This window comes from Contarinia nasturtii, unplaced genomic scaffold (assembly GCF_009176525.2).
Source record: "Contarinia nasturtii isolate CC-2019 unplaced genomic scaffold, AAFC_CNas_1.1 Cnas_scaffold_695, whole genome shotgun sequence".
Taxonomy (NCBI): domain Eukaryota; kingdom Metazoa; phylum Arthropoda; class Insecta; order Diptera; family Cecidomyiidae; genus Contarinia; species Contarinia nasturtii.
The window spans coordinates 11,767,173-11,786,451 of record NW_022198046.1 but is presented as its reverse complement, the minus strand read 5'-3'; the positions used below and the strand labels follow the sequence as shown (position 1 = coordinate 11,786,451).

General features: G+C 34.1%; 1 protein-coding gene across 1 annotated transcript; it reads right to left on the bottom strand.

Moving 5' to 3' along the window:
* Positions 1-7,349: 7,349 nt before the first annotated feature.
* Positions 7,350-8,428, bottom strand: LOC116341378. The gene is made up of 3 exons (XM_031768400.1): positions 8,135-8,428; positions 7,536-8,053; positions 7,350-7,461 (listed from the first exon to the last, which is right to left on the bottom strand). Exons 1-2 carry the CDS (start codon positions 8,292-8,294, stop codon positions 7,569-7,571), a joined length of 645 nt encoding a protein of 214 aa, XP_031624260.1. The 5' UTR covers positions 8,295-8,428; the 3' UTR covers positions 7,350-7,461; positions 7,536-7,568.
* Positions 8,429-19,279: the final 10,851 nt, after the last annotated feature.

Here is a 19,279-nt window from a genome sequence, read left to right as displayed (position 1 = left end):
GTAAAATTGATGGATCCGCTTTTGTTCGGGTGCGCAATTTTATGTATGTGTGCGGCTCATTCGTCAGCTCATTACATCGAAATGTGATGAGAATAAGCCACAGACTAGATTTTTGATGACTTGTGGATTGAGTTTGTTATTTCTGCAACAACTTTATCTGCTATAATTATGTGAGGTGCCGAATTGAATGCGGTCGTTTGGTGAACAACATGTTTTTTTCCTCCTACCTGGATGTGGTTTATTCTGTTGGTTTTATGCCGGTTTATGGATCATTGAATTGAATGATCTTTGAATATAGAAAACGGTTCTTTTTTTTATACATACACACTTCCAATGTTGCATTTTCGATATTGAAATTGATTAGAAATTACCGTCAATTTTATTTAAACAAACTTTCGGAATTTAATAACATGCTTTCTTGTGCTATGGTTTGAAGGAGAAATTGGTCAAATCGTCACGAAATAAATGTAATATATAAAATTGAAATAATGACAGTTGATACGAGCTACTGATCACAGTAAGATAAAAACCATAAACATGCAATGCATTGTGTTTGTGTATTTTAATCATCTGGGGTCTGTCGTATCTCATTGTTCAAATATAAAACTCTACGTTTATTCAGTTTTTGAACACAGTCATCAACCCGAAGACGAAAATAATTGCATCGAAATGTAGAAAGCGACATCAACATTTATCCATTTGGACAAAATTGGTTTGTGAGTGCATTGAAATCATGCGACTTCCATTTATTATATTTGCTTTCTACAGTGTAATCAAGTTTATGCACACATAAATAACTCTTCAAAATCAAGTGCTAACCAAAATTAATCATTTCCTTGGAGTTTCGTATAACAATGAAAAAAAAGAACAAAACACACTCAATTTCTTGCCATATATTCTTTGTTTTCGTTCGGTGTTTCGGTAAAATTACAGTAACAAAACCTCTATAATTATGTCTACGACTTGTACGTCGGTCATTCTATAGATCCGTGCTGTGGTTTTTGAAACAAATTTTGTATCAATTTCGAGCATTTCCTTACACATTTTGTTGTTCGAACATTGTTGGAAAAAGAGCTACCCAAGTCGACAATATCACCATCATCATCATCATCATCATCATCAACTGAAATTAGATCTGAATTACTGGCTTGCCCAAGCAAAATGGAAATTGAAATGCGACCGAACCTCATCTGGAAACCGAACAGAAAAATACAAATCTTTCATCGAACAATGCGGTAATAATTTTTAATGAGGGAGAAGACACAAATAATTATTTTCAAATCTAACATAGATTTGTATTCGCTTTTTGTCAGTTGGTGACTGACACTTTTTTTTTTCAGTCGGTCCGAGGACCATGACTTCATTTTTGTTTACGAAATTGAAAATAAGTCATATTTACACATATTTCGAATTGACAATATTTCATTCAATAAAAGAAAATGAGCAATTTGTGGCATGTTTGGAGCGACAGAAAAAAGACGACAAAAATCTTATACACATATAGGTACATGATGTGTAAATTTAAAAATAGAGCGAAAAAAAAATTGAAGTTAGTGTTTGGTTCGTTGATACTGTTGATTGTATATACACCGTCTCGAATCACATGTTTGCGGGACAAACCAACAGATGTGTGAAACAACAACAAGCAATGGAAAAAAAAATTCTCGTTTGGATATAACCGGAGCAAAGTTGTAAAATGAACGTTATTTGGTTGTTCGAAAAAAAAAGAATGTGAACAATATTCAAAGTCACGGTATGTGATTCTTGCTTCAAACTTTAACGAAAAACATGGATGAAAATTAACCAAGAAGATCCAACAACATGAAACTAAGAAAAAATTATTTTCATGAAATTAGTGTTGAGATAATGATACATAATGCATAACAGTGATATATACAGATGTGTAAGGAACAGAAGATATTTCGTTATTTTTTTGTTATTTTTTGAAAAGGTTCAATTATGGTGATCATTAAATACCGAAAATAAAAAGTTGTCGTTTGTTCCACGCATTTTTGTCATGACAGCCTTCATTACGTGTTTTTTTTTTCTCTTCTCTTCTTTGCATTGCATTATTGTGTCTTCGCCAAAATATGTAGCAAACACACAAAAAATGTTCAACCATAATAATAAAACGAAAAAAACACGAGAATATTGATGAAAAGGTCTCTCTCGCACATTGCCAAATACTTAACGATTCTTCGATGTATTCGATTAAATATTCCGGCCAACTTTTTTCGAATACAAAATTCAAATCAGTTGCGATACAAGACTAGACGCTGTAGAATTTGACTTCTCATTTTAAATGTGTCACTGAACTTTGTTGTCGAACATTTAGCGAATTGATTAAAAAGAAATTTTAAATAAAAACGAATTTTCCGATGGATTTTCAACACGAACAATTGACGAAGATCAATAAAAAAAATTATTCTACGAATGAATTGAATTGGAACGGTATTTTGGAAACTGGAACAAATGCGCACCGTATTATTTTGATGATGCTCATTGACGTTACCGTTTGGTATCAGACGGCTTATTTAAGGTAAATGCGTTCGGTACAGCATCAGCATGAAAATGTTGCCCATAAAAATTTGTTTCCATGTCATACCAGTTGGATACCTTGCAAAACAAGAATGCCGAATATGTGGATGAAATCAAAGTAAATTGCGTTTAAGATCGTCGTTATACACAGATACGCTTCGTCTCTGTACAATTTGCGCAATCTATGCTGTGAAATCAAATTGGCGAATGATGTCAAGCTTGTCGTTCCACAAACACTCATTGCATTAGCATTTTTGTGTATGCGATAGTATGCATTTTATGCGTGCATGTGTGCGACTGTGCGTGTTATACGCAAGAAGTTGATCCTATTATCGACGTTATCATTCGAATTTGATTCATTCTCGTCTGCCATCGAATTGTAAATAGACAACGGTTTTTTTTGGTGGGCGCAATTTCGATTAACATTATTATCATTCTATTGTAATTTTATACGGAATTTTGATTTTCGATTTTCAGGTCGATTCTGCCGATTTATGATGCCGTTTTCTGTTTTGTTTCGCGTTTTATGTCGTCGACAGACTTTGTCGAAACAAGATTATATGATTTTCTTGTGTGATGGTCGTTTATTTCTGTTTTCAATTGCGGCTTACTATACATATACTGTATTTTCCTTCTTTCTTTGCCTTTAGTTCGCTATGACACTTACTTCCACAATGATTCCATAAACGTTGCGACGCGATATTGCCTAAATACACATACTATATACAATATACATCTGAATATATATAGATCAAACTGAACGAGAATAGGCAGATTGCGAAACCGGCAGATTTCATGCAAACAACTATTTATTTTTAAGTTTGGGTCAAAGTCTTATTGTTATTGATTCATATTATGCCTAATAAAAGATTTTAAAATCGTCAACGAGGTGTAATTTATGTTATGTAGTTTATTCAACTGAAAGAAAGACGCAAGAAAAAAAACCTGGAATCAAAACTTGCCACTGCTATGAAATTTATTTTATCACAGCCAAAACGCTCTTTGAGTGAGAAATATTGAACGAGACAATGAACAGCCAGAATATATATTGTATAAGCAAACAAGAAATCACAGGGCGCGACTTCCGTTCCATTCGATTAAATTATTATAATACACTTCACGATAAAGAGAAAGAGAGGCAACAAAAAAGTCTATTTTTTTCCCTTCTCTTCGGTCGTTTCGCTCATTCGCTTCAACGTTAACAACAATGCAATAATGAACAGTTGAGTTTTGGAATGCGAATATTTGTGTTGAGAATATTACTGCACAGATTGTTCACAGCTGCCCGGCATCGCATAAAACACTCACGCCATAATTCGCGTTTCGACGGAACAATGAAGGAATGCGAATATATATATGATTTTGAAAGGAAATGTAATTTTGAAGCCAGAGTCAACGAGAGGTCGTGCACAGTTAATTTCATTATTATTTTATCATGCATCAATAGCGGTAGCAACGAGAACCGAACAAGATTTATAAATGGAAAATCATTGTTTGCGTATATTCTCAACGTCATCTCAATTCAATACACAAAATTTTTGATATATCCAGTCGGCGTACCCGCTAATATCGAATTAAAGGTTATATGAACATTTTCTTTTCGGCAAAAAAGGAAGTTAATGAGAATGTTCGGAAGTTGTCTGAAATGCGCGTCATCCCAAGACTATATTACTGTTTAATATATTCGATGCGAAAGGAAGTGAGCGAATAACGTTAATAATAAAAAAAATTATTGCTTTGCGGTTTCTGTCCGTTCTTTTGCAGAATAAATTTTATCGAGATAGATTTCGACAGCTTGAAAACCAATTGAAATTCCTTTTGCAACCGTAAATTTAACTCATCTTGAAATTGTATGTTTTCATAATAAAGGCAATAAACGGTCATGTATCTACAAGCGAATAATTTGATGAATGAAATTTTCAATTTCATTTGGGGGTAGATCAATGGAAACGCTTTTTCGGAATCAAAAGAAGATGCCGAACCAAATGTTTTTTTTGGTTTCATTTCTTTTGGTGAAATATTGTTGATTGATTTAACCTAATCTAATTGTCGATATGAAAAGGAATAGTCATCTGCTTGGATTTTCTACATTCAACAGGGGTTGGAATTATTTCATTCATACCGGAGAGTAAGCAAAGGCTAGAGAGAGAGAAGTTCACGTCTATCGAACATCTGTTTACGATGTGCCATTCGACGGTTTCTCATAGTCTGTAATTAATATGATTTCTCACCGGCGCGATCCTTTTATTGTTCAACGAGCATTTCTGTAAAATCAAGTTTTATTGCTTACCGAAAACCGGCGCGCATCGACAGTTAAAAAAAAGAAACTTTACAAGACCACACACAAACTTCAAAGTTGAGAAAAAAAAATGCGGTGCACTTTTTTGTATGCGAGTATTGAATGTCGCTTTTTATGTGTGTCTAAAATCAGTTGCAAATGTTACAAAACTCAAGATTCAAGAGAAACATTTGACTCGATTAGCGAACCTAATGAACCCTTTCTCTTCTGAGAAAGTACCAAATATATTCATTAATTAAATTCGACATTGATTTGTTTGTGTTTGAGCTCAAATAAAAAACGAACATGTCATCACGTCGAAATGGGATAAATTTTATTTTGAACACTTTTCATCCCACATTCAGCGCCTTGATATTTAATGTGAACGGTAGCTTGTGAGTGCCTAATATGGTATTCACATTCACAACGTCACCGATCGATCGTGTACACAAAATGAATTTTATCAACAAATAATTGTGTGTGTGTCTAGCTCGATTTTTCTTCAGCTCCAACATCGAATGGTTTCTTCCTGCATTTTAAGCCATTTGTATTCGATGTCATGTATTGCTGTTGGGTTATTTTGAATTTCGTGTCGAAATATTCGAAAGCTGTGCAAATCTCCGTAATGTATGCCAAACCGTACACGAAACAAAGAGCAAACCAAAAAATGAACAAAAAAAATCACGTTAAAGTTATAATACGCATCCTGATTCGAATGGATTTTCGTTCCTTTTTTTTGTTTAGTCTGTTCGTTGGTTTTCACAATTTTCGTTTCGGGTCGTTTTCAACATCACATTTCAACGTAATCAATGGCATCGGTAAATCTGTTTTGGGCAGGAGAAAGGGCAAAAGTGATAGAAAGAGAGAGGGAGAAATTGAAAAAGACTGCGAGACAGTGAAGGTGGATGATAACAAAGAAGAAAAAAAACAGAGACAAAACTAAATAGAGAAAAAATGAAATGAAAGAAAGAGAGAGAGAGAAGAGTACATACACAATTTTCTCGGTTGTTATTAAATTATATTTTATGATTTGGCACGTAATATTCTTTTATTGTGATATTTCCATCCCTTATGAAACAAAGCGCGCGCTCATACACACTAACCGTAACAATTTAGCACGTTTATTACGATCAACACAGCAAGAAATTGTCGCACCATCGTGCGTCGGAATGTCTCATGCCAGTAACAACATTGATGTATACACACAGTTTGGAAAATACAACATTTTAGAATGAAATAAACGAACACAACAGAACACAATACAATGTGTATGCTGTTTTAATTTCTGGTGCATGCTCTGCCGTTGGAACATCGTTTCAACAAAATATTACTTTTTCATTTTTGCGCTCAGTGCTTATGCATGAACGTGTATTTGTGTGTCTGCACCGATGTTTAGTGACAATGCGACACCTAACATCAAAAGTACATTCAAGACACAAACACAACAAAAGAATTGGCAGCACAAAAAAAGTGGTCCGATAAAAAACAGGAGTTTGAAATGTTGTGAATGTGCTTCGTTTTTTTTTTGCCATGCCATTCTTTGCTAAATCAACACTTGAATATGGGTTTTATGTAGAACAGACGACCAAACAGAGATCTCCGTATTTTTATCATATCATATATATTCGCAATTGTTGGGTGCAATCTGACTGTGTTTGTTTTATGTTTCGTCGATAATTGTTGTGGAACGTTGTTGTGAATAATTCAATAGATCGTTAGTCAGGGTGGCATACACTTCGCACGTACTTTTTTTTCTCTCGTCTCATACCTTCACTTTGTTCATTTGGTACCCATGAACCAATACTAAATGAATAAATGCATAAGCATGTTGTGTGGGCTTTGCACACAAAATCAACAACAGAACAGAAATTGTATGTGTGTGTGTGTGTGATGATAATTGCAACGATCCCCAGCATTCTCTCTCGCTTTCGTTTTTTCTGTTTTTTTTAGACTAGGTTGTTTCCATTGTTGTTATTAAAATCAAGCATATTTGCTTTCGTGTTTTTAGCGAGATAGTGAAATTGGAGCGCATTTTTTTTCTTCGTCCTCCCTGCCGAGAAGACAAATTATGAAAAATATACCCATTTTTGCCGGGACTCAATATATTCAAATTGCTTTTCATTTTACGCAGTTCTGTGAATAAACACATAAATTTTCACGCTCATTCACCTCAATACTAAGTGGGATGGGGGTTATTTCTGTATCACAATTTACAATGTGGTATTTTGTAACTATTTGCGACTAAAAATTTGAAAAAATTACAATCAAAACAAAGTCTACTGAATTTTGGCTTTTGACTTAATTCACAACACCACAGACGTTTATATATCGAAAGATTTATTCGATAAACACTGAAAGGTTGCATCCATAATTTGAGTTTTTGAAGTGAAAATCCACAAAACTGTGAATTTATGGCATCCGATCTCAGAGAGAAACCAAATCTGACAAACTTATTTCTGATTGAGTGGAATAAAAACACTTTTTGTTCGATAAAGGATTTTTTTTTTAATTTAAGATTTGATTTATTTTGTGTGAAAATTATTTATTGACATATTTTTTTTAAATATAATATAATTGAGAGAAGGGAAATCACATTGCATTTGTGCTGCTCTCTGGTCTCATTATTTTTGAATAATCATTATTACCTAAGAAAATGCAAGAGAATAAACATTATTTTGATATTTGTTCAAAAAACTCGTTATATAATATGTATACGTACCGAAAGAATTGAGTGCATTCGTTAAGAGACCCATTATAACCAAAATGATCTTCTCCCACCAAGTTTCTCTATTGGATTGGAAAATATTCCTATGCCAGGATATGAATTTAATACCTTCAAAACATTTATCTTTTCATTCGGCTTCTCTTTTGATTTAACGTGATTTGTGGTATTTTGTGTCGGTTTGTAACAAGAGTTGAAATGCGAAATGTACATTTTCGGCCGACACATAAAACATAAAAGGTATTCAGTACAGTGTAAGCATCTATAGTAACTCATTTGAATTGACGAACTGCAACCATTGCATGTAAGTTTTGCTGATCTAGGTGCCAAGCATATTTGCATACTCGAAGATGCATCCCAGTCATCGATAAAATTGAAATTGTCAACTTTGGCTTCAGTTTCGTTTTCATCATTGGGTACATTTTTCAGAGAAACAAACAATTTTCTTATGTTTCGATCTTGAAATAATTTGAAATCACTACCATTCAAAATGGATATTTTGTCGTTGTCGTCACCTGAGAGTCACAAAAAATATGTCAAATAATAAGGAAATCAACGTTCACTTTTAGAATTCATAATGAAATAGCAAAACTCACCTTTATAATAAAATGTTAATGGTTGATCTTTCAACTCTGACATACGTTGGAAAATTTCATTTTTAATGTCATCGATTGAGTTCATTTGTGATTTAGTCACGAATGTAACGATGCCATTTTCAGGATGGTTTAAAATCGAAATTTTCAATGTTTTACTCATTTTGCACGTGAATTTTGTTGTTGTTGTTGGACAAAGTTTTTATCGAACACTAACTTCAATTTTATTTAGTTTTTTTTTTACTGAATTGGGTTTGTGATGTTTCTTAAAAAATACAGAACACAATACATTCACACCCTGATCTCACCTTTGCAGCATACACACACAGATACACTACACTTCAATCACCCACTAACACCAACATGAACTAGGACACGTGATATCTGGAGAACAATTCAATAAGTACAGTGTAGACGCTGTAGGCGAACTACGCATTTTCACAAAATACATCGTGTCGGAACACACTTAATACGAAACACCAAAATAACTACTAATACAACTGAATATTCAAACTGTTCCGTAATTAAGATGTTGAAAAATATAAAAAATCAGATAAACCACCCACAAAATTCGTTTACAAATTTAAAATAAATGCGAAATAAATACATCTTGAGACGAGAAATGTCCAAAATCTGTTAATTAATTTTCAACGTAAATATTTTTTTCAATATTACACATCCACAAAATGACAGCTGTAAATAGTTTATCCAACTGGTGGTAAAATTGCAAATTACAAACTGTAATTTGTATTGGTAAATGTAAACCGAAATCAGTTCAATCTTAAATGTCATAACAACTGCAGTTTTCAATGTACCAAAAAATCACCAATTTCATTGGCAGTTATGTCGATTTACAATTTCATTTCTAGTTATTACGAGGTACCTATGACTCATAAGTTATGAGAATGAATGAATGAATGAATGAATGAATAGGATAAATATGGAATGATTCGAAACACTCTGCCGTTCAATTCAATTTCAAAAGGAATCAAATTTTCAATTGAAGCATCTTAAATAAATACACCTATGCAACTCAAATGAGTCGACTCGGTTCGTAATGTATGACTGCTATTTCTAAAATTTCAATGGCTATATTGATATCATGGTTCAGACAGCTGTCATCAGCAAACGGCTGCAATTACAGTTATAAAGCAAGCGTTCGATTTCTATTTTTCTCCAAACTTTATTATAACCATTTTCCTGATATGCGTATATCAATGGTCTCGACGACTATTTCAAACAAACGTACAAAACGCTTTGCGCCACACATATGCTGTTTCCATTTGCACGTGATCCTTCCTTTGATTTTCTCGGGGCGAACAGCAACAACGAAAAATTCGCTTTTATTGCTGCCATTCGATATTTTCAATGTATAACAACGTTGAAAGAATTATTTGCTATTTATCGTTATTGTTCGATAGCAACGGTTTTTTCTTCTTCTTCTTTGTCGTTGCATCTGTTGTGGGGATTCTTCTTCAGCTGTATTGTTTGTATTTGTTTTACTTCATGTTGTGTGTTGTGAGCGCCGATAAATTATTATTGTCACTGTTGGGCCCTGATGTTTCTGAAATGTCGCACATGATAATTTCTCTTCATGCTTGTCTTTTTGAATGCGTACAAACACTCATTGTTATCTTTGTAGAAACCATCAACCATGAAGACGACGAGTTTGAAAACATCGAATTGACAGCTGAACGAAAGTGTTGGTCGAAATAAATTAAAATCAGATAAATACGTGCATTTTTTTCTCTCTCCACTATCTCTTGTTGGTTGTGTCGCTGTTGTTGCTACGTGCCCGAAGGGATTGCAGTCATCAACTAAATAGGAATATTTCAAAAGAACAAATAGTAATCGATAGTCATCATTTTTTTCATTTGGCATTCAATCATACGGGCTCAATTACTCCTTGGATAGACAATTTTTCCAAATTGACATCCATCTATTTTTATATCACTCTCATTTTCACAGAAGTGACAATTAACATTTTATGGGCTTGATGGCTGAGAACGGCATTATCCGTACATATAAATAGATTCGGCGATTTTATGGTGGGTGTCAATTGTCAACGCGGGTGGATTAGAAGCATGCATCGTCTTTTTGAACTGTTTTATTTATTCTCAATTTGGGAATAACTCAACCATTTCTCGGCTTTACTGTGATGTTGAGAATGCATTTTTATTAAAGTTGAAAGGAATGACACTACATTAAATCAGTCGAATAATTACATGTGTCATTTTTGAGAGTGTCACATATTGATAAAATGGAATTGAAGTAAAGTGAGCCTTGGGGGTGATAGATTTGAATGAAGACAAATGGCCTTTTAAATGCACTAAAAATAGTTCACGGTAATGCAACTAATACTTCGTCCGTCGCACTGGAAAATTACATGTTTAAAATGTTCGGTAAAACGATTTAAAAACATTATAAGGGAAGAAGTCATCAGATTCAAACATTTTCTTCATGTGTCACAAAATTAACTTCAATCGATCAATGACGATTTTTTTTTTTGACTTTATGCAGACTGTTAAGCGAGTCATTAATTTTGTTCTTGGAAAATCTGTTCTGAATTAAGGGTTCGTTTTTCGTGGGAAATAATGCCTCGATTTCGCCATTAAGAACAACTTCTTCTTTGTCCCACAACATTTTCTGCCATTAAATTCAAAATAAATTGTAAATCACATACAAAAAAAATAGTTAAATTACATTAATCTATTGTATTACAATTCAATTTTCTCGAATTTCCAATTTAAATCGCTGAAAATGGTTGTTTATTCACATGTTTTCATAATTTTTTTAAATCTTCTTGATAATTGAAATGTAAGAACGAAGCCATTTAACGACCCTGTTGTAAGGGTGATTGTGAATACTTTCTTATTTTTTTCTTTTTACAAGTTTAACGTATTTGCTTTGCTTATTTATCGTTACAGGTACAATGGCATGTAGTAAATTCGATATGACTAAATGCAGAAAATTTAACAGGAAATATGAATGGTTTTCATTCGATTTAAAGCGTACATGAACTTTTAACACATTGATATGGCTTCGGTTCTTCGTACGTTCTTCATGAAACAATAATAAATTGCATGTGCTGTTCGAGTGTGTTTCTTCTCTCTTTTTTTCTTCAAAAAAAAACCATTACCGTTCATCTAGTGCAAGAATGAAATACTAGTATTCAGTGTTGCGTTCATTCAACTGATTTCATAGCTAATAGAAGAAAAAAACACAATCAATAAATCTCGAGTCGCCGTGCTGTCAATTCGAACCAATGGTCTCGGTCACTTTGCTTCAACTGTTCACATATTGAAGAAAATTTGCTAGCATAAGTTCAACGGTTTCCTGTTTTAAATGGCACTATGCGTTTTTTCTCACTCTCTTGTTCATTCACTTTTCTTGAATTAAACTCAATCAGTATCCATTAATAAATCGTTCTACTTGCAGTTTTTTTTTCGTCGTTCATCTTATAATGCACAGAATGTACATTTTACAATTGAAGCGAGAGTAGCAACGTACACTCTTAATTGAATTGAATTGAGCCAATAAATTAATGAATCGCTATCTGCGCGGGACGGCTAACATATGTATAGATGGCAAAGAACATAATGTATGGGCGAACACGATATACCATATCATTTACGATAATTTTCAACTCTCTAAACGGAAAAGATAAGAAAGATTTACATTAACTGATCATATTGAAAGCACTTCAAGAAATTCATTAATCACAATTTGGTTTGACAATCGTTAAAATCTTCTTCGTTTTCGTCGATTCTTTTCCATTATTAACTATTTTGTAGTATTATGCGTTTTGGTCATGTGTTGCCACTCTCATGAGTAATAACGATGCTGGATATTCCTGAAATTAGCCTCCCTTTGTTCTTGATCAACGGATGAACAACAAAAAAAGAATGTGGTTGTGTTTTGGTTGCCCGTTTGGCTTCTACAATGTTGTAAATCAACACCATGCATTTTTCCCGAAGAAAAACCTGTCATAAATTACATGCAAACGTGATTGCACCTACCGCATTTCACTATAATTTCGATTCGTCAAAATACACAGTTTATTGGTTAATATTTCAATACGATATAATCACATTAGCGAACAAATTCAATCAATTTTGTATTTTGAGCTGTTATTCATGTAAATTAGTTACGAGTTTTCAATTGTGTGAATACGATAAATGAGCGCATTCAAATTAAATTTGGGATAGAGAGAGAGAGAGAGCGACACCATTTGGATATTGAATTGGTACAATTGGTTACGGGTAAAAAACTAAATGAATAAGATCGAATACAGCAAACTTTTCGATTTCATGCCTCTAGTTCCCTCTCTCTCTCTTTCTCTTTGTCTCTCTCTCTCTCACACCAAAAAGATGAACTGAGGCCTTTTAGGTAACCGACATCAAAATTTCCTAAAAAAGAGTAAACATCCCGTAATTCCATATTTTATGGCAAAATTCCAGAATGCCTGTAATTTAAATAATATTTTCAAATGACATTTAAAATGAATGGATATTTTGATCAAAACATCGATCCAATTCCAATCACAAATTTCATATATCGAATGCAATCAAAATGCAATTATGCGAATCTAGTTGCAAATGCATTAGAGCCCGAACTTTCAAATCGGATTTTTGAAATAGCCAATGTGTCATCCGTCTTTCTACAATATATATCGAAATGATTCAATTAAAAACTATCACGATATATGCACAGTCGCACACATACACGGGATCTATTGAAAATATATTCGCGTCATGCACTCGATTCCATTATTGAATTTTCAATGCATAATGTGGATACTCGGCGTAAAAGTAATCAAGCATTTTTGCTGAAAGCCAATTGTAGATTGTCAATCCAACACTAATTATTTATGTGTGTATGTGCGCGCGTATTTGTCTGCCTATACTTGTACCGGAAAAAATGATAATTTACACACGTATAAGCGCATAAGCGTGACAAACAATATAATATACTTTTCAATTGATTTTTGGAAATTTGCATTCATCAATTGTGATGATGAGTTTATTGGCAATAACATGCACACACACACACACGTCGTCTAACTACATGTCTGTTTGCGCTTCATGCAAGCGATGAGCATATTATTCTGTGTATTGCCTGAAACATTCTTTTAAATACAATATTTGATTGGGCCCGTGAACATTCAAAATCGATGCTTAAAATGTTTATGTTGAACGAGACATGGCAATGTGTGCAATTGATTGGTGATTGATGACTCTATATTTTGAGTGTGTCATCGTAAATTACAAATCAAAATACAATCACCACATACCAGATATGTGTGGTTATTTTGAAAGTTCAAATTGAACAAATGCAAAACTATGATAATCGTGAATGATGTTGCATTCATTAGCGTTAAATTTGCTCATTTCGATTCTTTTTCAAACAGTTTGGTTCCATTGAAAATTCTGTATATATTTCATATAAACCCGAACTAACAACGAGAAGAGAGAGAGAGAGAAAAACACCCGCCCCACACAGACATGTCTTTGCATTTATCGTTTATTTGCGCACAAAATGCATTCGCAATGGCGATTTGATATAATCACACACACACAGTGAGAGAGTGAACCGTTTGCATTTTATGAGCAAGCACGACATGAAAATGTTAAAAGTTCTTTGGTCGCATCGAGAATTTCAATATTTTTCCATGGCAGACAATTCATATTTTATCAACAATTCAAGTATGAAATATTTGTCTAACAGAGAAAATTGAACAATTCAAGCGAACTCAACGCAAAACTTTCTGGGGTAGATAGAGCGAGAGAGAGTGAGAAAAAAACCTGACTCGCGCCGAGATATGGTATGAACGAATCGGTCGACATTTCCGGAAGGAAGACATATTGAGGTTTTCGTTTATCTATGTGATGTGTTTGACAGTTAAGTGCTTGCATGCGCGAATAATTCACACCATCCTCGGCAATGACAACGACCAGAAATAGAAAGAAACGAGTGAGAGAATAAAAACGGGCGAGAAAAAAAACAACATGAACCAGCACGAACGAGAAGCCAAATGAAAAACTACACCGTGAACTAGTTACAAGTCACAATAAACATTTTTCATGTCCTGTTTCACCCTTTCCATTTTTATACTTTGAAAAGTCGCAACCAGATAAAGAGAACTTTCGTTCTATGAACATCGTGAGAAAGAGCGAGAGCTAGAGCAAATGGCTGCACACCAAAAAAAAAAAATATATAAAAATTCTGGAAAAGTGATAGAAAGACGATTTTCGTGTGCGAAAATATAGTTCGTGCATGACGTTAGATGACAATAGATGAGCAAATTGTTATGGGCCCCATTTGCCATTACAAATATTTTTAGCGTTCGTTCAAGTGTGTGACACAAATACGGAAGAAATTATGGTGGTGTCGTGTGTGTGTGTGTGCATGTGGCAAGTGAGAAAAATTGTATCCTTGGCTTACTCACGTGCAACGGACATAAAGCAAAAAAAAAAAAGAGAAATGTCTCGAGAAATTATTTTGAGTAAGCCATTTTTCGAATAACAATAATAATGTCCCAATGTGTAGTAGTCAACAATGCAGCCACACATTCAACGCAAACAGAATTTTTTTGCCTTCTAAACTATGTTGATGCTGGTGCAGGTTTGGTGCGAGAAAAATTATCTCACAGTTTCATGGAATATAGTTTTTTCTTCTTCCTAGCACACACACGAAGCCATGTCGGTATTTTAAGCCACTTGTCTTGATTACAATGGCATTAAGCAGAAGCATCCTCCACATCTGATTGCACATATGCGCATTCACAGCATTTTTCTCGTTGTGTCTCTTTCATTCGCCATAAGACTGGCGTACGTCATTCCCGATCGCACACCACCAACGCCACACCGATGCGAATGATAACAGTCAATGGCAAATACCTACATTCAAGAAGGTGACTAATGATTCAAAAGTGGTACTTCTATACTCAATTTTTCTTCTTTTCACTACTTCAACTGGTTCGGTGCCACAAACATGCACTCAAACATTGTACAAACAGTGATCAGTGTTATCGAGATCTAAAATGCTGTCTTCGAATGTGATGGAGCCAAACAATCTGTTACGTTATTTTCATCCACCCCCAACATGTCCATGAAAAATGTTACGGTAGATCATTTGCAGCGCTGTCGCTTTACAGTGCTTCAATGTTATCCTTTGGCAATGTCATATTTTGCCCCGAGTATAACGAGTGGACTGTTTTCAACGTTTAAATTTAAGTTTTGAAAAGATTGTAAATTCGGTACTACAACGATTTTTCTGTAACATTTTCAACATATTACAGGTTTGATGTAAAAGTTTGCACTCACTCCTCTCAATTCTCTTCCTCTCTCACACATACTCACATTCTATCTTTTTCTATCCCCACCCAATGTCCTATATAATAATAATAATTTGTGTAGCTGCCATCAATGCAATAACGAACAAAACTGAAATTGAAATGGATGTTTAGTGTGAGTGTACCTGATGTAAAGAGTGCACATACGACTATTTATTTGAAGAACCAAAAGTCCATTGTTAACACGTTGAAAATGTTGAAAGATTTGGCTGGATGTGTAGTTAATATGTCAATACATTTTACAGATGCGGACGATGGAAAAAGATGGATCGGTTGTATTGGTTAGAACTTTACAATGATACAGCCAAACATCCGAACAAAACCACTGAAAAATGTTCCAAAGATATTTTTAGCAAAAGTTATGCTTGTGATTCAGCTACTCTTCAAAACCATCATAAAGTCCATACAATATTAGAGTGCTCGTTGATCATTTCCCCTTTTTTTATCTCATACAAATGCATTTTTGTGGCTAACCAAATGCATTGCATTGAACCTGTTCATTCAATACCACAGTGAGTATGCCGTTTTGTCAATGAACGCAAACTGAACAATGCGAACATTATTCGGCTCACCTCAGACTCAACTCTTTTGATTGGCTTTAGATTGGCTTGTGTGTTTTGTATCACTGCCGATTCTGAGAAATTGTGTGTAATATTTCACATTTCATTCTCTCATCCATTTTTATCACTGAATGGCAACCAGAATAATGAACAAAAAAAAAACACACGACCAATTGACGATTGTTAATTTCCTGTTCCATTGATTACTTTTCTCACTACCACTAATACAATTTCGATTTATTGTTCGTCATTTGCTTGGTGATGCTTCTTTTTTTCCGCAAGCTTAGCTCTTGCTGATTTATCTCTTTGTTTTCGACCAAAATTACTGTAATCGAAATTCTCCATTCTTCTCTTTGATTGGTTTGATAATGACATCGCCGGAGATCGATGATTTCTTTCGCTACTCTGCCAACGAAATTATATAATGAAACATTCAACATCAAACAAACCACTCAAATCGAATAGATTTTTCATTTTTAAATTCGTCCAATTGAAGCCATGGATTAAGAACACCATTTTTTGTTTGTTCAAACGTTTTTTTCCGGTCCCGACTAAAGATCAGATATGGTTTATTCTCCGAAAATTGATCCTGATACATGCACATCTCATTAGCGCCTTTCTTGGGGTTTTGGATGTATATATGAGGCGTATTTGATGATTTCGGTCAATCAACAACGAGAAAAAGTCGTATTTTATTAGGTTGAGTCATGTTGGGAATGGGTTAAAATAGGAAATGTGGTGATTGAATTTTGGTTCTTAATTTTTCTGATTCACTTTATTGTCAATGTTCATTCGAGCTCATTCATATCACGCTGTGATCAAAATCCATTTTTAAAATGCGACAAATGAAGAAGATAAAAGGGAATTAACAGAAGAGGCTCAATTAATCAGCAATAAAAACGGATATAAAGTGAAAACAAAAAGTAAAAACGACAATAACACTCCTCTATATATGTAACAATGAAAAAGTGGGTACGTGAATCGTTTCTGATTGATTGACCAGCCGTTTTCGTTTGGCCTCAGATGTCATGCATATTATGTGGACTACGTAATGTATACACATTGTTTTTAAAATTAACCGATCGCTTCGATAACAAAAATTATCCCATATATCCGGCTAGCGCGGTTAATTTCATATCCATTAGATCAGTGAGAACGTAGATACATATAAATACGTCATCGAAATGTTCATTTATTCAAAATGTGACTTGATCAGTGTACTTGAATGGAAAACAAAGTTTTTATTTGACGGTGTCGGGCTTTTTTCTCTTTCTTCGCAATATTGCTTCAAACGCAACAAACCGAATCTATGTCCAAATTACCAGAATAAAGTTCAAGAATCTGTTACTAATTTTATTTAATTGCGTTAATGCCAACAAGAAATTGAAGAGAGCGAAAGAAAAAAACGTTAAACAAAGAACATTTGTACGCTGCACTTAGCCGCGGTTTATTGCTTCGTGTTGCATGTCGATGACGTGAATTAAAAATTAAATTGCTTCGTAATGATGACATGAAGAAGTTCAGTAGTTTACTTTCTCATTTCTTTCACGTAAATGTTTTTTGTACACCAAAAATGCTATTCCACCATTAGATTTACGCTCTCCTTGTCTCTCATTCTCTTCTCTATCTTCCTCATCGTGTTCCATAGCTCCATTTTCTCTTTGATACTATTTTGAAAGAGTTTCGAAAATGAAATACACAAAAAAGCGCCGAATTCTACCTTCGTCGTTTCGAAAATTACGTAACATTATAATTTTTTATTCAAACATTATGGCGTAAATGTAAACAAAATCTGTTTGTTCTTTATTATAGTTTATGTATTTCGTTCAGTAGATTTCCTCACGCTTGATTGTTTTCGTTCGGTCAGTGTTTCATTTTTTATTGTTTGTCTTCTGTATGCGCGCTGGCATTGGTGTGAACACACAATTATCGATTTCCTGCCAATTTACTTTATGAATCTGAGTCACAACAAAAATTAAATCAAACATCGCCCGACCATATAAATCAGTGAGCTACACTCACAGTTTTCGTTGTTTCAATGCTATAACAGAGATAAGCGCTGATTGCATACAAAAACAAACTTGATGTTATCGGATCAATTTCTCGAAAACAACGTCACTCATATAAATCCGAAATTGCATTTTCATGATGTTACTTTGTGCAAACCGCAATCTTTTTGCGCAAACATCGAACGCTAATGTGACTTAATTGTTCTCGGTTCTCCATCTTCCACCAAAAAAAAAAAACCAACAAGAATAACATTCAATGATCGAAAATGTAAACACATCAAAGAAGACTAATGAATAGCGTTTCATTCAACGAAACATACGAAATGAATAACTAAAAAAACGCACCGAGTGAGACAATAAAAAAAAAAGAACGAGCGAATGAAAAATTCATAATAAATAATCATGATGTGTACTGTGTGTTGTTTCAATATTATTTTATCGCACACATAGTGTTCGGCCGATGATTTGGATTCGAAATGGACTGGTATGGATCTTGATAAACTCGTTTATAATTTATAGTCAAATAACTATATCGATGCATCAGTGCAATAGCAAATGATTGCAATTTATTTGAATTGAAGAGATTTGGTCGCTGTTGCTGGCCGTGTACTCACAATCAATGTAAATGCCGTCAATCACTTATTCTGCAACGCAAACCATTCAATTCAAATATTGACTTTCAGTTATACATTCCATTTGCTGACTCAATTCTCACCTACGATCTTCTTTTTCGATCTCTCTCTCTCTCTCTCTCTCTCTATCTCTCTCTCTCTCTCTCCTTTCGTTCGTTCGTCCGCCGCATAGTCAAAGACTTCCTTTTTATTTCTCAATTATTATATGTACAACATACTAGCGTACAAAAGATAGACTTCCATATTTGAAATGAAATGAAGAAAAAAAAATGAATTTTGCAGCTCGATCGAGTAGGCACATTTAATGCCATTTTTATAGTGTTCCCTCCATTGAGTTTAACACATTTCTTTTATTTTTCTTTTTTATTTATTTTTTGCAAAATTGTCGTTTTACCATAATAACAACAATGGGAGTTGATTCATAAATAACAACCGAGCTGTAATAAATAAATGTGGAATGTTTGCACAAGGAAGGCTCTCTTGTTCGTGCCGCCGTCACCGTCATACGTTTGAGAGCTGAGCACACGTTCCATTGAGAATTATATACACGCAGAGAGACAGAGAGAGACAATCGAGAATGAGAAAAAAGGGAT